The sequence below is a fragment of the Haemorhous mexicanus genome, chromosome 1 (assembly GCF_027477595.1).
Source record: "Haemorhous mexicanus isolate bHaeMex1 chromosome 1, bHaeMex1.pri, whole genome shotgun sequence".
Lineage (NCBI taxonomy): Eukaryota > Metazoa > Chordata > Aves > Passeriformes > Fringillidae > Haemorhous > Haemorhous mexicanus.
In genome coordinates, this window is record NC_082341.1 from 146,489,549 (window position 1) to 146,504,248 (window position 14,700).

Below are 14,700 nucleotides of genomic sequence, written 5' to 3' on the forward strand. Positions count from 1 at the left end.
AGCTCTTTAGTCTGCTGCGATAGCATTACATGTATTGGATTTCCAGCAATTTGTCCAAGGATAAGATCAAGAAACACATAAAGCAGCAACAAATAGAAGATATCTGTGTGGAATAGCCTTCTCCCATTTCCTTATGCTTCTTTACATGCACTACTGCACATAGTTGTTCAAGCTAATTGAATATTGTAAAGAAAACACTAAAATGAGAAACAGAATTCTCAGCCCATCCTGTATTTTAGCAAGGCCTTTCCAGAGAATTTCATGTCTGAAGAATCATCAGGTACTATTCCTATATTATTTGATTTGACAAACAAACAATTCTTGTAGCAATTACTTCTTTCCAACCAGAACTTTCTATAAAACTCCTTAACAACAAGCATTTTCCAATCCAAAAACATTCAAAACTAATCAAGCCCACAAAACCAAATTGTTGCTGCCATTTTTGTAGTATACTGTAGCAGCGGAAAATACTGTTGAACATTAATTTAATTAAGAGGAAAAAACCCAGTACATGGAGACACAAGTTACACATCTTGCTGACAAATGCGTCTTCGCTGCAGCAAAACAGGCTCCAGCCTCTATAAAACTTCAAAGACTTTGTGAAAACATCTCTTATTGGTGATCTTTGATTGAACAAGACTCAGGTGGGGCATTGCAGATTCAAATTTCTTTGGCTATTGCAGAGGCTTGGTTTTCGTGGAGCTCCTAAGAGCAGATACCAGATACAGAGAGTACCTGGTAACTTTCTGAAGCAAATTGTTCCACACCCTGAGATTGAGGCTATTTCCAAGACAAAACATGTCATATCAGGGAAACTGTATGTTGGTGTTATCAAACATAGTTAGTTGGTCTTTTTTTATGTATTTTGCAGCTCGTAGAATGACTTAAAGAATACCTAAATTTTTCAGTATTAAAATTTTATGTCACCTGCAATATCTGTGTATCATCTCAAGTTTTGAGAGCTTTGGATGGCCGCCATAAATGTTTGCATATAGAGAGTAGAAAGGATAGAGAAACTTTAATTCCTTTTACTGTTGTTTCTAAAGATGATTGTACCTGCTTAAATGCAAATATCTCCAAGCAGTCCTCTTCCCTTTTAATGCCCTAGATTGCACTAAATGCAATGTTTTTAGGCATTTCTTCTAAAAAGCACCTCTCAGGGAGCTCTATTCTTTATTAGCAAGCTGATCATTGTTTTGGAGACAGCTCTGATAAAGTTTTTCAGATCAACTTTGCCTTGTTCCACTGCAGTATTTTTGTGAAAAAAAGTTGAAAATGAACAGACATAAAAAGCAAGGAATTTTCCATCCCTCCAAAGCTGGCAGTGACCCTGTTGTTGTCCATTATATTCCATGAGCTGAGGGGAACCAACTCCCCACTCTATCACCAGACTCTTGTAAACAGAAGAGGCCTGAGACTGATGCACAAACATAATATTTCTCACTTTATAAAAAACCTGGTTTGATAGAGTTTGGCATTAGTGCCTGACCAGAGCTTTACACAAAATCCTTTTTCTTTTTCAGATATGAACTGAGGGTAATAATCTGGAATACAGAGGATGTTATTCTAGAAGATGAAAACATCTTTACGGGGCAAAAATCAAGTGATATCTATGTAAAAGGGTAAGTTCCTCACACTTCAAAATAACATGCAATATTTCATTCAAAAATCAGAGGAAAAAATTATGTTGTGAGAATATTTGATGAGCTGTTCAGTGACCTTCTCACTTTGCACTAAATGCCTGCCAAAATTACTCACCCATATGGGATACTGCTCCCTTTTTGCCCTGTTTTATTTCCTCTGAAAATCAAGTAACTAAAATGATACTAAGAGTTAGTTCCTACTCAGGCAGAGATGGCACACAACAAGCACCAAGCTCACAGTTTAGTACAGAGATCAAATACTTACAGAACTTGAACTGAAAGAGCTTACATGGATGCAGAGAGGTTTGACATAATCAGAGAAAAGAGCATTATAGCTGCATTAGAAATAAGAAAGGAGGTGTTTGCCAAGCTATTTCTTTTGGAAATATTTTGTAACCTCATGTGGGGAGTGTGTGTGGGTGAATGACCATGGTCATGCTGAGGATAACATCACATGGGCACTTTCTGCTCTTCATCTCCTTCCTTTCCCAAGATTGTAGCAGGTTATTTCCTAATTCCTTGCCAGCTTTGGAATACTGCTTTGCACTTTCTCTTTCTGAGCAGGATTTGAATGCAGGTACCAGGGAGAGGAGGAAATTATATCATAAGTGGTAGTACAAAGTGCTGAAAATCTCAGGTTCCAGACTGGTTCCACACTGTTTAGCTGTGTGATGAGAACATCACCATCAGTGCCAGAGTGGTCTGACAGAGAAGCCAGGAGTGGGACACTTTTTGCTTCGGTGCCTTAATGATGAAGACACAAATCTCATTATGTTCAAGCAGTGCATGTGGCACTGTATCTGTCCCCAGGCATGGATTTGCACTTGGGGCAGTGCCATGTTTCAGGTCGTTACCATTTTTCACAATTCCTTTTTGAAATATTGGGGTTGCAGGGGAAAAGCTGCTCTTTGGATACATCACAAAAATGCTAATCTTTATTCAAGGTGTGATAAATCATCGACAGAATTAAAACACACCTAGCTGGGTCATTACCTCTCTTCAGATGAGAAAATTATGTTTAAGAAATCATTGTTCTTTGTACCACAGCACATCTGATATTGTGCACGCTGCAGCAGAAACCAAGAGGAGAGCACAAAAAAGAGAGATTTCTCCAGCCACATAAACACCATGTTTATAACTGCAAACAGGAATTGCAAAAAATTTAGGCTCTAATACTGAGCACTGATCATAGTCTTGAGACAGTGACACAGAATTTATTAGTGTGGCAAAACATCAATACAGGGTGATTAGTGCTGGATAAACGACTGCTGCTGTCACCACTGCCTGTCCCAAAGAGAGGTGTCCTGGCCAATAGCAAACTGGTACTGGCTAAGTGGTACTTTGGGGTCTGAAATAAAATCCATGTTCTCATTCTCAGCTTCTGATCACCACTGGCCATTACAGCAGCCTGTGTCCCAAGATCCCCCAAGCCAGGGCTGTTGTTGCCTGTCACCATGCCAAACACTGTGCTGTCTCTTACTGGTTAGGGAGGAATTAGAAAATGGTCAGGCCTGAAACCAAATAACAATTCCATTTCAAGATCCCCTGGTGACAGCAATGCTTTTCACTGTGTGCTTGCTGTAGGTGGATAAAGGGCCTGGAAGAGGACAAACAGGAGACAGATGTACATTACAATTCCTTGACAGGAGAGGGCAACTTCAACTGGCGCTTCGTGTTTGCCTTCCACTACCTCCCAGCAGAGAAACAAATGGTGGTTACTAAAAGAGAAAACATATTTTCCTTAGAAAAAACAGAACGCAAAATACCTGCTGAGCTGGTGCTTCAGGTGTGGGATTTTGAAAGACTCTCTTCAGATGATTTCTTGGGTAAGTATGCAATGGATCTGCCTGAATTCCATCTGAGGTCTCACCAGACCTGTGTTTTGCACAGAGTGGTGTCTGAGCCCCAGCTTTTGCTTTTCTCTTTCTGAAGCACCACACTGCAAACTTACACATTTCTTGTAAAGCCAATAATTAGGAATCAGATGAGAATGCCAGGGCAATACAAATGAATGACTGACAGTACAGAGAGATCCTCAGCTGCTAAATTCCTCCATGGATCTCATCTGGAAGCTGCTATTTGAATGTCTTTGTGTCTGTCTGGTCCCTGAGTGTTGTCAAATTATTTCCTTCTCCAGGCACTCTTGAGTTGGACCTGAATGGGTTCCCTCGGGCAGCAAAGACAGCCAAGAGCTGTGACTTAGGCACAGTTGTGGCAGCAAGTGAAGAAAACAAGATCTCCATATTTCAGCAGAAGCGCATCAGAGGCTGGTGGCCTTTCATCAAGGCTGGGGAGCTCACGGTAAGCAGCTCACTACAGAGGAACAACAGTCTCTGGGACTAATATGCTAATTCTGGATTTGGAACAACCACCACCAGCAACCCATAAGATTCCTCCAAATGCTTTAGTGGCTCTCTAGATATTTGGTTCAGAAGAACCCAGGTAACCGAGTACTAAAGTGTTTTTCAGCTGCATTCAGTTCCCTAGGGGGACATAGACAAAGAGCCACTCATTTCCAGTAGTATAGCCCACTATAAACTCATCTGCTTTGGTCCTTTTTTGGGGATTTCTTCCCCTGTCTCTAGACATGCATTGATTCTCCAAGGGTGTTCCTAAAGCTCACCATTCCTTCACATTTTTGTCTATTCCAGAAAAAAAAAAAATTAATGAAAAGTGCCATCTTCAAGTTCATTCCCTTATTCAGCTTGAAACTGTGTACTTTCCACGGATTTAGTGAATGAACTCCTCTTCCAAATCCCAGATTTACCTCCCTATTCTCAACCCTAGTACAACTGATTCCCTTTCTCCCAGCCCACTTTGATCTCTCTCTTGCTTCCACATTTATGACTTTTATTGGCATCCTTCTTTCAGCCCTGTTCTGTGCTGGGTCACAGCCAGTGGGCCTAGATCAACACTTCAAATCAATACCATCCACAAAGGTATAGGGTAGGAAAATCACAAATATATGTACAGTAATTTATCTGGTTTTCATCCATCACAGATTCTATAAAGCTGATTTGATTTATCCACTCTGAATTGTAACTGGACTCTTTAAATCCCATATTCCTTTTGTGAGCTGAGACCCCACAGGTCAATGGCTGCAGCACTTGTGACTGGCTGAATTTCCCCCTGCCGATGGATTATATCTGGTCCATGTCAGCAGCACAGCTTCCAGCTCGGACATTCAGCTCTGCCAGGATGTGTGATAGATAGAAAACATGTTTTTTCAGATGAATTACATGATAATTTAAGAAGCAGAAAATGTATTTGTAGGTCTGGAAGAAAATATCTGACCTCTCTTTCCTACAGTCCTTGAGCATAAGTCAGCAATTTGTGCCTGGGTTTTCCTTTGTGCTTTCTCTTCGGCTGCAAAGATTATCTTACTTTCCTTTATCAATTTCCTTTGCCCTCAATTGGTTCCATAATTTCTCCACAAGAGAAATCCTGCTGTGAATTAGTGATAATAACCCAGGACTGGATGCTTACATATTCTGTCTCTGATCCAGGGCAAGGTGGAAGCTGAGTTTCATTTGGTCACAGCAGAAGAAGCTGAGAAGAATCCAGTAGGCAAAGCTCGAAAGGAGCCTGAGCCCTTGGAAAAACCCAAGTGAGTAGGAGCTCATTAAACTCAATAAACTCATTTAACATGCTGGGGCAGGGGCATTCAGCAGGAGATGGGGAAGGGCAACCACCTGACCTCCTTGCAGGACACCTCCTCACTGGTCTCCTGGATTTTCTTCTCTTTCCTGCTGCAACCTTCAGCAAGAATTTTGCTGAAGAAATTGTGCAGCTTGTGCATGGCCTGATGGCTGGCACTGCTGCTGGTAGCACCTTCAGTTTTGCTGAAATGACTTTCTCTGGAAGCCCAAATAAATTGCATTGTTGAGCATTTGTCCTCAGCAGGAATTCATACGAGCTCATTCCATAGCTGACCTGGCACGTGATAACATCTTAAATCATCAGAGCTTACACATACAGTCAACACCTCAGTTTGGTTACCTATAAAGATCAGTTAAATTATATTTATTATAGTAATAATAGAATCATTTAGGTTGGAAATGGTCTTTAAAATTATTGAGTCCAACCATTAATCCAGCTCTTCCAAGTCCATTGCTAACTCATGTTGCTAAGCATGACATCTACACATCTTTTAAATACCTCCAGGAATGATGACTCTACCACTTCCCTGGGAAGCCTGTTCCAGTGCTTGACAGCCCTGTTGGTCAGTAAATTTTTCACCAATACACAATCTAAACCCTCCTTGAAGCAACTTGAGGTTATTTCCTCTCATCCTGTAATTTGTTACTTGGAAGAGGACACCAATTCCCACCTGGCCATAGCCTCCTATCAGGTGGTGTAAAGAGCAATAAGGTCTCCTCTGAAGCCTTCTTTTCTCCAGGATGAACAGCTTGAGTTCCCTCAGCTGCTTCTCACAAGACTCGTGCTCAGACCTTTCACCAGCATCATTGCCCTTCTTTAGACACACAAAGGATGTGATTTCCACCTCTAATTTTATTGTTCTTTATACTCAAAGAATGAAGATGCTTATTTTCCATCATAAGACTTTTTAATGAGGACATTGTAAGTGTTTTAGCAAAGGCAAGTGATATAGAAGGAGTAATTTTTCTTTCAGTATTTGTCACATTTAAAAAGTATCAGCTGAGGTTTTTGCATTCAGGAACAAAGTACTTTTTAATCTATTTTGGCTCAAGTGCTTTGTTCTACTAAAACACTTGAGCAGTTTTTTTATGAGGTAGATAAAAAAAAAAGAGTGTGAGAAATTGATGTTATATTTCCTGCTACCAAAGCTTCTAAAATTCAATTGCTAGTCATAATGGTAATGATTACACATTCTGTCTAATTTTGTTGGTTTGAGATACATCTCAGGATAAACATGAGAAAGGAGGAAACAGCATAAAGGAATTATCAGATCAGAGGTATCAGAGCATTGTTTAAAATTAGCCTTGGAAAGACTTTAATCCATCACTTCACCCAACCCCTTTACCCAAAGGCAGGATGAGCTTTGCCTGACAGGAGTCTGCATGAAAGATTCCCAGTAATGAAAACTAAAGCACCTCTTAGAGGAGAGAGGAATGGGATAGCTCTGAAATACATGTGGTGGAAGGCAGTCAGCCTAGGGAGTTTTAAGAGGGAGTGTCAAGTGGAATAGAAGGATTACATGTCCAGAGGGGTGTCAACAGGATACACAAGGCATTGTCTTATTTTCCTCCCATTTTTTGAGACCCAGCTCATGCACCCATGGCTGCCTTGGGCTCCCTGTGTTTTCAGCTCAAGGGCATTTTATCTGCAAATGCGCTGCTGGGCCAAAAAGTTGTCACCAGCCTGGTGGCCTCTTCTCTGCTGCACAGTCTGGAGGTGTTTTGATCCAGAAGCCACAAAACCAGAGTCTTCCTCCAGATCTTGCACTGAGTTATCAGAGGTTTTTGTGGTGTGAATACACAGCCAACATATGGCTCAATATAATTCTATCTCAACTTAGATGAAGGCCTCAATTAAATCAAAAGTAGGGTGGGGATAGTGTCATTTGACAATTCCCATCTCAGAAGCAAAACATTCAGGCTCCTTTTGTAGCTGCTCATGGTACAGGTGGAGGACTCATCCCATATCCTTAGGACACATATCCTGAGATATGAGCTGGGGAAAGAGATGACTTTGCCTTCTGAAGGTCCTTCCTCTCCCCATGCGGGCAGGCCATGAAACACCAGACTGAGCACCCAGGCTTTAAAGTTGGGCAGAATAAGTCCTTAGGTTACTAAAGCAATATCAGCATGTGAATAATAAAAATTATTTTAGCTAGACACTCACTCACTGGAAAGAAAATAAACTAACAGTTGAAGACAGAGCATGCCTCATTTCATTAAAGTTTAAAGATATTAAAGTTTACCAACTCAGTGCCCCCAAATCATGCAATATGTGGTTCATACATGCAGAGTAGTCACAATCAGCTGGGAGATAAAAAAAAAAATTGATTCTACCCTTCAAATGAGTTCTCTTCAGGAAGGAGTGGATCTCAAAGACCTCTTTTCTCAGGACCTCCAGGTCTCTCTGCCAGTACTGTAGATTCATTCTAATTTTTTTGCTTATCATGTAGGAACGACCCGAGAAGCAGAGACATTTTCAGATTTTTTTGTGAAATTATTCCTTTTAATTAAGAAACAAAATAATTTCAAAACAAAAAAGAATTTTCTAGGACCTATAGACAGTAGCAGACTCTTTAATGTGCCAGAGCAAAGGTGGACAAAGATTAAATGTCTGTGAACTATGGAGAGGAGCATGCAAACAAAGAATAAGGTTCAATGAGTGTAATTTCCTGCTGGCCAAAGCACTATGAGGTTATTCATCTCTTCAGTGCTGCTGATCAAGACATGATGCCTTTCTGGATGCAGTCTATTATAATAAATACACTGCTATAACTGGTAATGAGTTCTATTGCCCACGTTGCAAAGGAAACAAATTAAATAAGCAAGTCTGGCTTGCTTTTTTTTCCCCCCCAGCCTTTAAAGGTTATGAAAAGTACTCAAGCAGTTAGTACAGGCAGACTAAGTAGTCTGCATGCAGATGGTACATGCATGCAGTACTTCAGTTTAGTCTGCATGCAGTTAGTACCTGCAGACTAAACTGAAGTAGTTTTAGTCTTCAGGGTGTCCAATTTTTTAATAATTCTTTTTAACCTGGAGGGCTGATTCGATTATTTATTTCTGAATAATATCCACCTCAATAAAAAGCCCAATCTTTTATAAAAAGATATTCAGTTGGCCTTTTACATTCACAGGCTTTCTGTCACATTGGCATTCACTTCCACTGGCTTAATGCTGAGTTCACTAGATAATAAAGACATTGACTAAATTCCTGGAACACCTTTCTGGAGTGAGACATGGCCACAGCTTTTTGTGAACCTCAGTTAATTTCATTCTCCTTATTGCTGCACCATCTGCACAATTACAGTGACACTGGATAAGAAAGACAACCTGCCCAGGTTTTGCAGGTGTTAGTGTTGCCCAACACCACTGCATTCATCAGGCCATCCCACTGAAGAGCTGGCAGATGCTGCCTTGGGTAGGGCTGTTGGAGCAGCAGCACAGTGCCCTCCCAGCCCAGGTGTCATGTCAGAGGAGACACCAAGCCAACATTTTTCCTAAGCAGAACCCTGTTTTCCTCTCTGTGTGCAGTCAGCTTTGTTGTACAGTGGGAAGAAACTTTTGGGTATGGAGGAGAGCACAACATGGGGCAATATTTGGAAAAACTTGGATTGCTGGTTGCAGATATTCTCCACTGGAAGAAGGTGGCTCTTCTTTATGTACACAGGCAAACCACCTGGGTTTCATTTCATCATTCCCTGTATTCAAGAGGCCTGTGTTAAATTTCCTTCTGAAAATACACCATTTTGGGCCACATGCCAGACCTGAGCTGACTCTGATTATTATGGCACCTTGACTACCACTGTGCAATCAGACTTTTTGTAGTGGCTCATTACCACTTTTGTGATGCTAAATTCCTTGAAATTACTAGAAAGCTTTTGTACCCAAGTTTATGATGCCTGCGTTTCTTCTTTAGGGTTTATCAGGATCTTGTTTCCAATTTTGAACCCTATATCATGACATAAATTGAAGTATTTATGATGTGTGAGCTGGAATTTCTTTGCAAGTTGTGTGTGGAGCTTGGTTCAGGAATGGGTGGAAGAAAAGTGACCCAACAGCTTATGAACATGGGTGGCCATTCCCTCTAATCCCTGTAGTGGGTTCCAAGGAGTTAAAGGTCCTTTTTCATCTCAAATATATATTTTGCAGTGGGATAACTTTGGAAAGAGATGGATCTGCCTTAACAAAAGATTTTCTTTTTCTTTCTTCCCCTTTAGCCGACCAGACACATCCTTCTCTTGGTTTGTAAACCCTTTCAAGTGTTTATATTACCTGATCTGGAGGAATTACAAGAAGTACATCATCATTGGCATAATTCTGCTTATTCTTGTTATCTTCCTGGTTCTCTTTATCTACACACTGCCAGGTGCAATTAGTGAAAGGATAGTCATAGGAAGTGGGTAGACTATGGCTCTCATTCTAGTCAATCAAATAAGGAAACCTGCTAAAGTCAGGTGAAAAGAATTAATTAACCTTAAACACATCTCATTCTTTGTAAAAAGAAAAATAACTATTCACATCAAAAACTGGAGCTCTCAGAATACTGGAATGTCTTCTTTGAATGCTCATTCAGACCCATCCTTCAATTCAGGTACATTATCATTCATGTACATTAGTGGTGTATATTAATGATGTACATCATTACTGCTGCAGCTTTATTGACATTATTATTGAAAGTGTTGTTATGCACCTAAAATTGAATTTAAGAGTAAATTCTTCAATGCAATGCAGAAATTAATTTCTCAGTCAAGTGTTTATTATTACATATGTATGATTAAATGTAAAGGTCAAAATCTTTACACAAAGATAAATGTATAATACAGTCATTGCATAGTTTTGTAATTAATTCTTTTTACTGTTTTTCAATAACCTTATAATGGCATGACTATTTTTAGATAAAAGGTATTATTAAATTGTTAAACTGTCTCATTTGGTGTCATGTAGAATTTATCCTGCACCTCTCAGTAAAAATGATGTGCTCTACAAAAACGTCTCACACACTCATAAATGAGCTAAGTGCCAATGACAGGGATGTAGTAGCAGAGACTGAAAGAACTTTTTCCAGCTGCAAATTGAATGTGCTGGTGATCTCTGGGGAAGAGGGATCAAGAAGATGAAGACTCATCCATGGGCATTGTGGTAACAAATGATCCTTGCAGAGAACAGGGAACAGGGGAAATTCTGCTGCTTGAAAAGCAAAGGCAAAGAGCAATGGAAAAGAGATGGACTGCAGAACAGAACAAACCATGGAGTATTAAAGAAAACAAGGAATAAAACCTTACACTGTTGTCAATGTGGAAATCCTCATCCTACTTAAGAATACATAAAATCTTGCCACCAGTGTCATGCACAAGGCAAGGCTTGAAAACTCAGTGATTCCACTTGGCCTTCAGATGAGTGGTTGTGAATCTGGAATAGCCATCCAAATCTCCTCCAGTGTCACCCACAATTAGATCTGTTGTAAAAACCACCTTTGTGAAAATGCTTTCCACCATGTACCCCTCACATGAAGTGTGAGCACCCTTTGCACATTTCAAAGTATCAAAAGGCAACACAAAGAGATCCTATAAATGCTGGTAATTCTGCCAGGCTCAGGGTGCAGGGATAGAAAAGCAGACAGCTTGATAATTCTCAGGAACCACTTACAAGGGAAACTTGTTTGGTAGTGCTTGTAACTGGCCTGCTGAGGCTGTGCAGTCAGCCTCTGTTCTCTGGCCTCTGTTCTCAGGTAATTGCATTAGTCTGGAAAATGGATATCAGTGAAACTTCCACAGACAAGACATCTCACCTTTGAAAAGCCTTTTAGAGGCTTATTTTGGATGGGACAACTTGCTTTAGAAGTGCCTCTTCCCCATCCCATTGATGACAGAGGCAGGTGGCTAAAGGCAAGCTGAAAGCATCCCATCCCTACTCCACCCAGCAGATCATGACTGTTTTCCTTCTAAATTTCATTTGCTAAATATATAATAAATATAACTAAGTTATCCAGATGTGTGAGTGAGTATATTACAACTAGACATGTGGCAAAGGACTGCAATGGGTGAGTTTTTCTGTTCTATTTTCCTTTAGAAGTTTTTTTTGTTTTGACCTAGAAATTAAAACACGATTACATGGTTAAATCTGCCTCTGTTGAATGCAGCAAGACAATGATGTGAAAAGTGCTGATCAACCCTGAGTCCCTCTTCATCTTGTATCCCTCTGCACCAGGCCATTGTCTGGTGCAGTCTCTGCTCACACACCATGTGTGACATATTCCTCTGAAACCACGTTTTCAATTTTGTGCTATTTTATAACTAAACCTGTATGAAACAGAAAAGAAAGTGCTGTTTCTCCTAATGTATTTCATCATACCATGAATTTTGGAAATGCAATTTAAAAGCTCCAGTAAGAGTAAATAAAACTATTCTGGTGCAAAAGATGAGACATAATTATTAACAACTGGAGTATGTTGTGACAGCCAAAAAGCAATGAATCTGAATTTTTTTCCATTGTGTCAGGTCAGAGGTCCTGATGCTGCATGGCAGCTGTTGTGTTCATCTGTCCTTCCTCTGCTTGTTTGTTCTTGCTGCCATGGACTGTGGTCTGCTCTGTCCTGATTTTTGCAGAGTGTTCTGTGCCTTGCTCCTAGTCTGCAAACTGCACTGGACCCAGCAGATTGGTCTCATAGTGACTAGTGACTATGTTAAAATGACTTTTGTATTTGGAAGAAAGAAAGCCTTTGACAAGGTGATATAAGAATTTGCTTTCTTCATATTTTAGGCACAGAAGGTTTTTGGTTGCCAGGCAGAGCTTCTCATTGCTCTGTGTGCCAGCTGCCAGCTCCAAAGGGATTTTTATCATCTTGGCTGAATATCCTGCTTGCCATCAGCTCCAAAGTGCAGAGCACTGTCTACTTCCAGACTAATTTATACTTTTTTTATCAGCTATTTGTGACTGGGAAGAATTTAGCCCAAGATCTGGTTCCAGCTCCCCAGACATTTGGAAATATGACAGCCACCTCTTCTTTCCATTTTCCAATTAATCTGTCTCAATAGCAAACAAATAAATTTTCAGGTATTTCCTATGGAGAAAGGATAATTTATAAAACTCTTCCAGACAGCCTCTCTTTCAAGCACTTCTGTAAGCAGCTATGAAGACTAATCAGAGCAACACTGATTAGCAGAAATCTGTGTCTGCTTCCTGGATGCCTCTGCCGTGGCTCCAGGACTCCACATCAGGAACAGAGGCCTCCATCATTAGGAACAAGCCAGAAAGATTTATGGATGTTCCTTCCCTCACTCTGACTGGAGAGTGGCCCTGGCTGAACTCTCTGTGATGATGCTGACAGTTTATTACCTGGCTAATTCCAGCACCCTGTCATTCCAGAGTGACCTGCCCATCACAGCTCAGACCTTTTTTACACAGCAGCTCCTCAAGAGGGCTGTGCTTTACCCAGCAGTACAAGAGAGCACTGCTCCCAGCAGTGCCTCCTCCTTCTGCTGCAGGGGTGGCTGGAGCTCTTTTCCAAGCAGCTGGCTCCTGCCAGGGAGCTCGTGCACTGCAGGCAGCTGCTGCCTCAGAAGCTGGAGTGAAGGGGAGGCTGACAGAGGGCAGGGAAATCACCTCCCATTTACACATCATGTGCAGCCTGCGTCCAGATACTGAAAACATACCAGACCTGTAGGTGATATCAACAGGTACTGTAAGATTTCTTTCCCAAATGTCTTTTAAGACAGGCACACACAGAAATTTGGTATCCACTAGTGGGCAAAATTGAGAATTACTGGAGATTGGGAAATACTGTAAGATATATATAAAAAATTATATAACAAATATAGACCAGAAACCTGCCAGATGTCTACACTTCTAGGTGGGATGGTCAAACAGTACAGTTGTACTGTCATCACCCTCTTCAGTGGATTCCTTTTCCTTTAGTTCTTTGTCATTCTCTGAAGTTCTCCACTGAGGGTCTCTGTATCCTCAATCCCTATACCAGAGCAGTCAGCTACCCCGGGACACCGCATCTCAGAGGAATCCTTCACCTACCTTTCTATCTCCAGCCTAAGTGGCTACAGCTGGTCCTGCAGCCTCCTTTGAAAGCCCTGCCTCTCCACTCTTCATCCTGGATCAGGGCATCTCACACCCATGAGCAGTGCTTCCAGCTGCAGGCTCCTGTTGGGCCAAGGGACGTGTTTCAGGCACAAGACAATCCAGATAGGTTTGTTGGGCCCAAAGCATGCTGGCACACACTGTTTAGCTTTGCACTGTTACTGAATGCCAGATTTTAGAAAAATATTAGGAAAAGAGCCAAATGCAAAAGCTCATACAGCATAAGAGCCAAGAAAGGATTTATTTGTTTGTTTACTTATTTGTTAGTGATGTTTCTTTTCCCTGACAGATAAGCAATAGTTAATCCTCTCCAGGCACCAGCACACAGTTCTAATATCCTGACAAAGCACTGGCCTGTCAATATGGCTGTACAGCAAATAACCATTGGCTGCATTTACTGCTTGTGATGAACTTTTAATTAGCCATACCAAAAAAACCTCACCAAAGCACTTAACAAAACACTTTCCAAAAGCCTCTTGACTCTGTCAATATGCTCTCGTCTCTTGGTGTGTGAATAGTTTCACCCAAGAAAGCAGCTTTGCCTTGGACTGATGGCTCTCCGGGGCTGGCACCTACCATGCAGATGGATGCACACAACCTGTGCAAAAGTGCTACACCACTGCAGCTTCAAAGGCTGTTTCAGTGTGTGGAACACAACTGTGATGAGGACAGTACAGAAAAGTCAATATATTAAGAAAAGAGTGATAATAAAAGCAACACTTTAGGAGGATTTGTTCTGCTCAGTTAGTGCATTTCTTGCCCGTTGTTATCTTTAATTGGAAATGGTTTGCACGTCCCAAGCTCTGCTTTCACTGAATGCTGATGGTATGCAGCTCACACAGATATTCCATCAGCATCTATGACCATAAAGTGGATTTGCACATGGCTCTGGAAACTGGATTTTGATTTACCATGGCCAGGTCTTCCTGCTTTTGGCACAAGAAGTTGCAGTAGCTACTTGTGAGGAGCACTCATGGACTGGGTATTTAAAATGTGACTGTGGAGGATGGGTTTCAAAGCCAGGCTTTCTGATTCTCCCTCCCAGTGCCATGATAGAGAGTTGCATAACCAGGGCTGTCTGTGTGATCCTGGCTCAACACCTACCAGTGGTGACAGAGGTGCCCTTGAAGGACATGCCCACCACAGACCTTTGCAGTGTGCAGCCAACACACGTGCTGTAAAAACAGTTGTTGGAGTTCTGGACAGGAAAGACTTTTCAGACTGGAAAGTGAAGCTGGGCTGCTTTGTCAGTGTATTTGTTTATTTTTTATAACATCTGTGATGGGGAGAGAAAAGATGGAAAGGCTTAA

At 41.2% G+C, this 14,700-nt stretch overlaps 1 protein-coding gene across 7 annotated transcripts in view; it reads left to right on the plus strand.

The window, feature by feature from the left end:
• FER1L6 (fer-1 like family member 6) overlaps window positions 1–11,286 on the plus strand; it is a 77,266-nt gene extending 65,980 nt beyond the window's left edge. For 5 of the 7 annotated variants that reach the window (XM_059866538.1, XM_059866505.1, XM_059866514.1 and 2 more), the window contains 5 exons: window positions 1,524–1,622; window positions 3,228–3,469; window positions 3,781–3,944; window positions 5,150–5,250; window positions 5,808–9,276. In XM_059866538.1, coding sequence (XP_059722521.1) covers window positions 1,524–1,622; window positions 3,228–3,469; window positions 3,781–3,944; window positions 5,150–5,250; window positions 5,808–6,003 — 802 coding nt within the window. In that variant the 3' untranslated portion in view covers window positions 6,004–9,276. Of the gene's footprint in view, window positions 1–1,523; window positions 1,623–3,227; window positions 3,470–3,780; window positions 3,945–5,149; window positions 5,251–5,807; window positions 9,277–9,519 lie in introns of those variants that run through there. The other 2 variants (XM_059866522.1, XM_059866568.1) reach the window with 1 other exon arrangement.
• The last annotated feature ends 3,414 nt before the right edge of the window (window positions 11,287–14,700 follow it).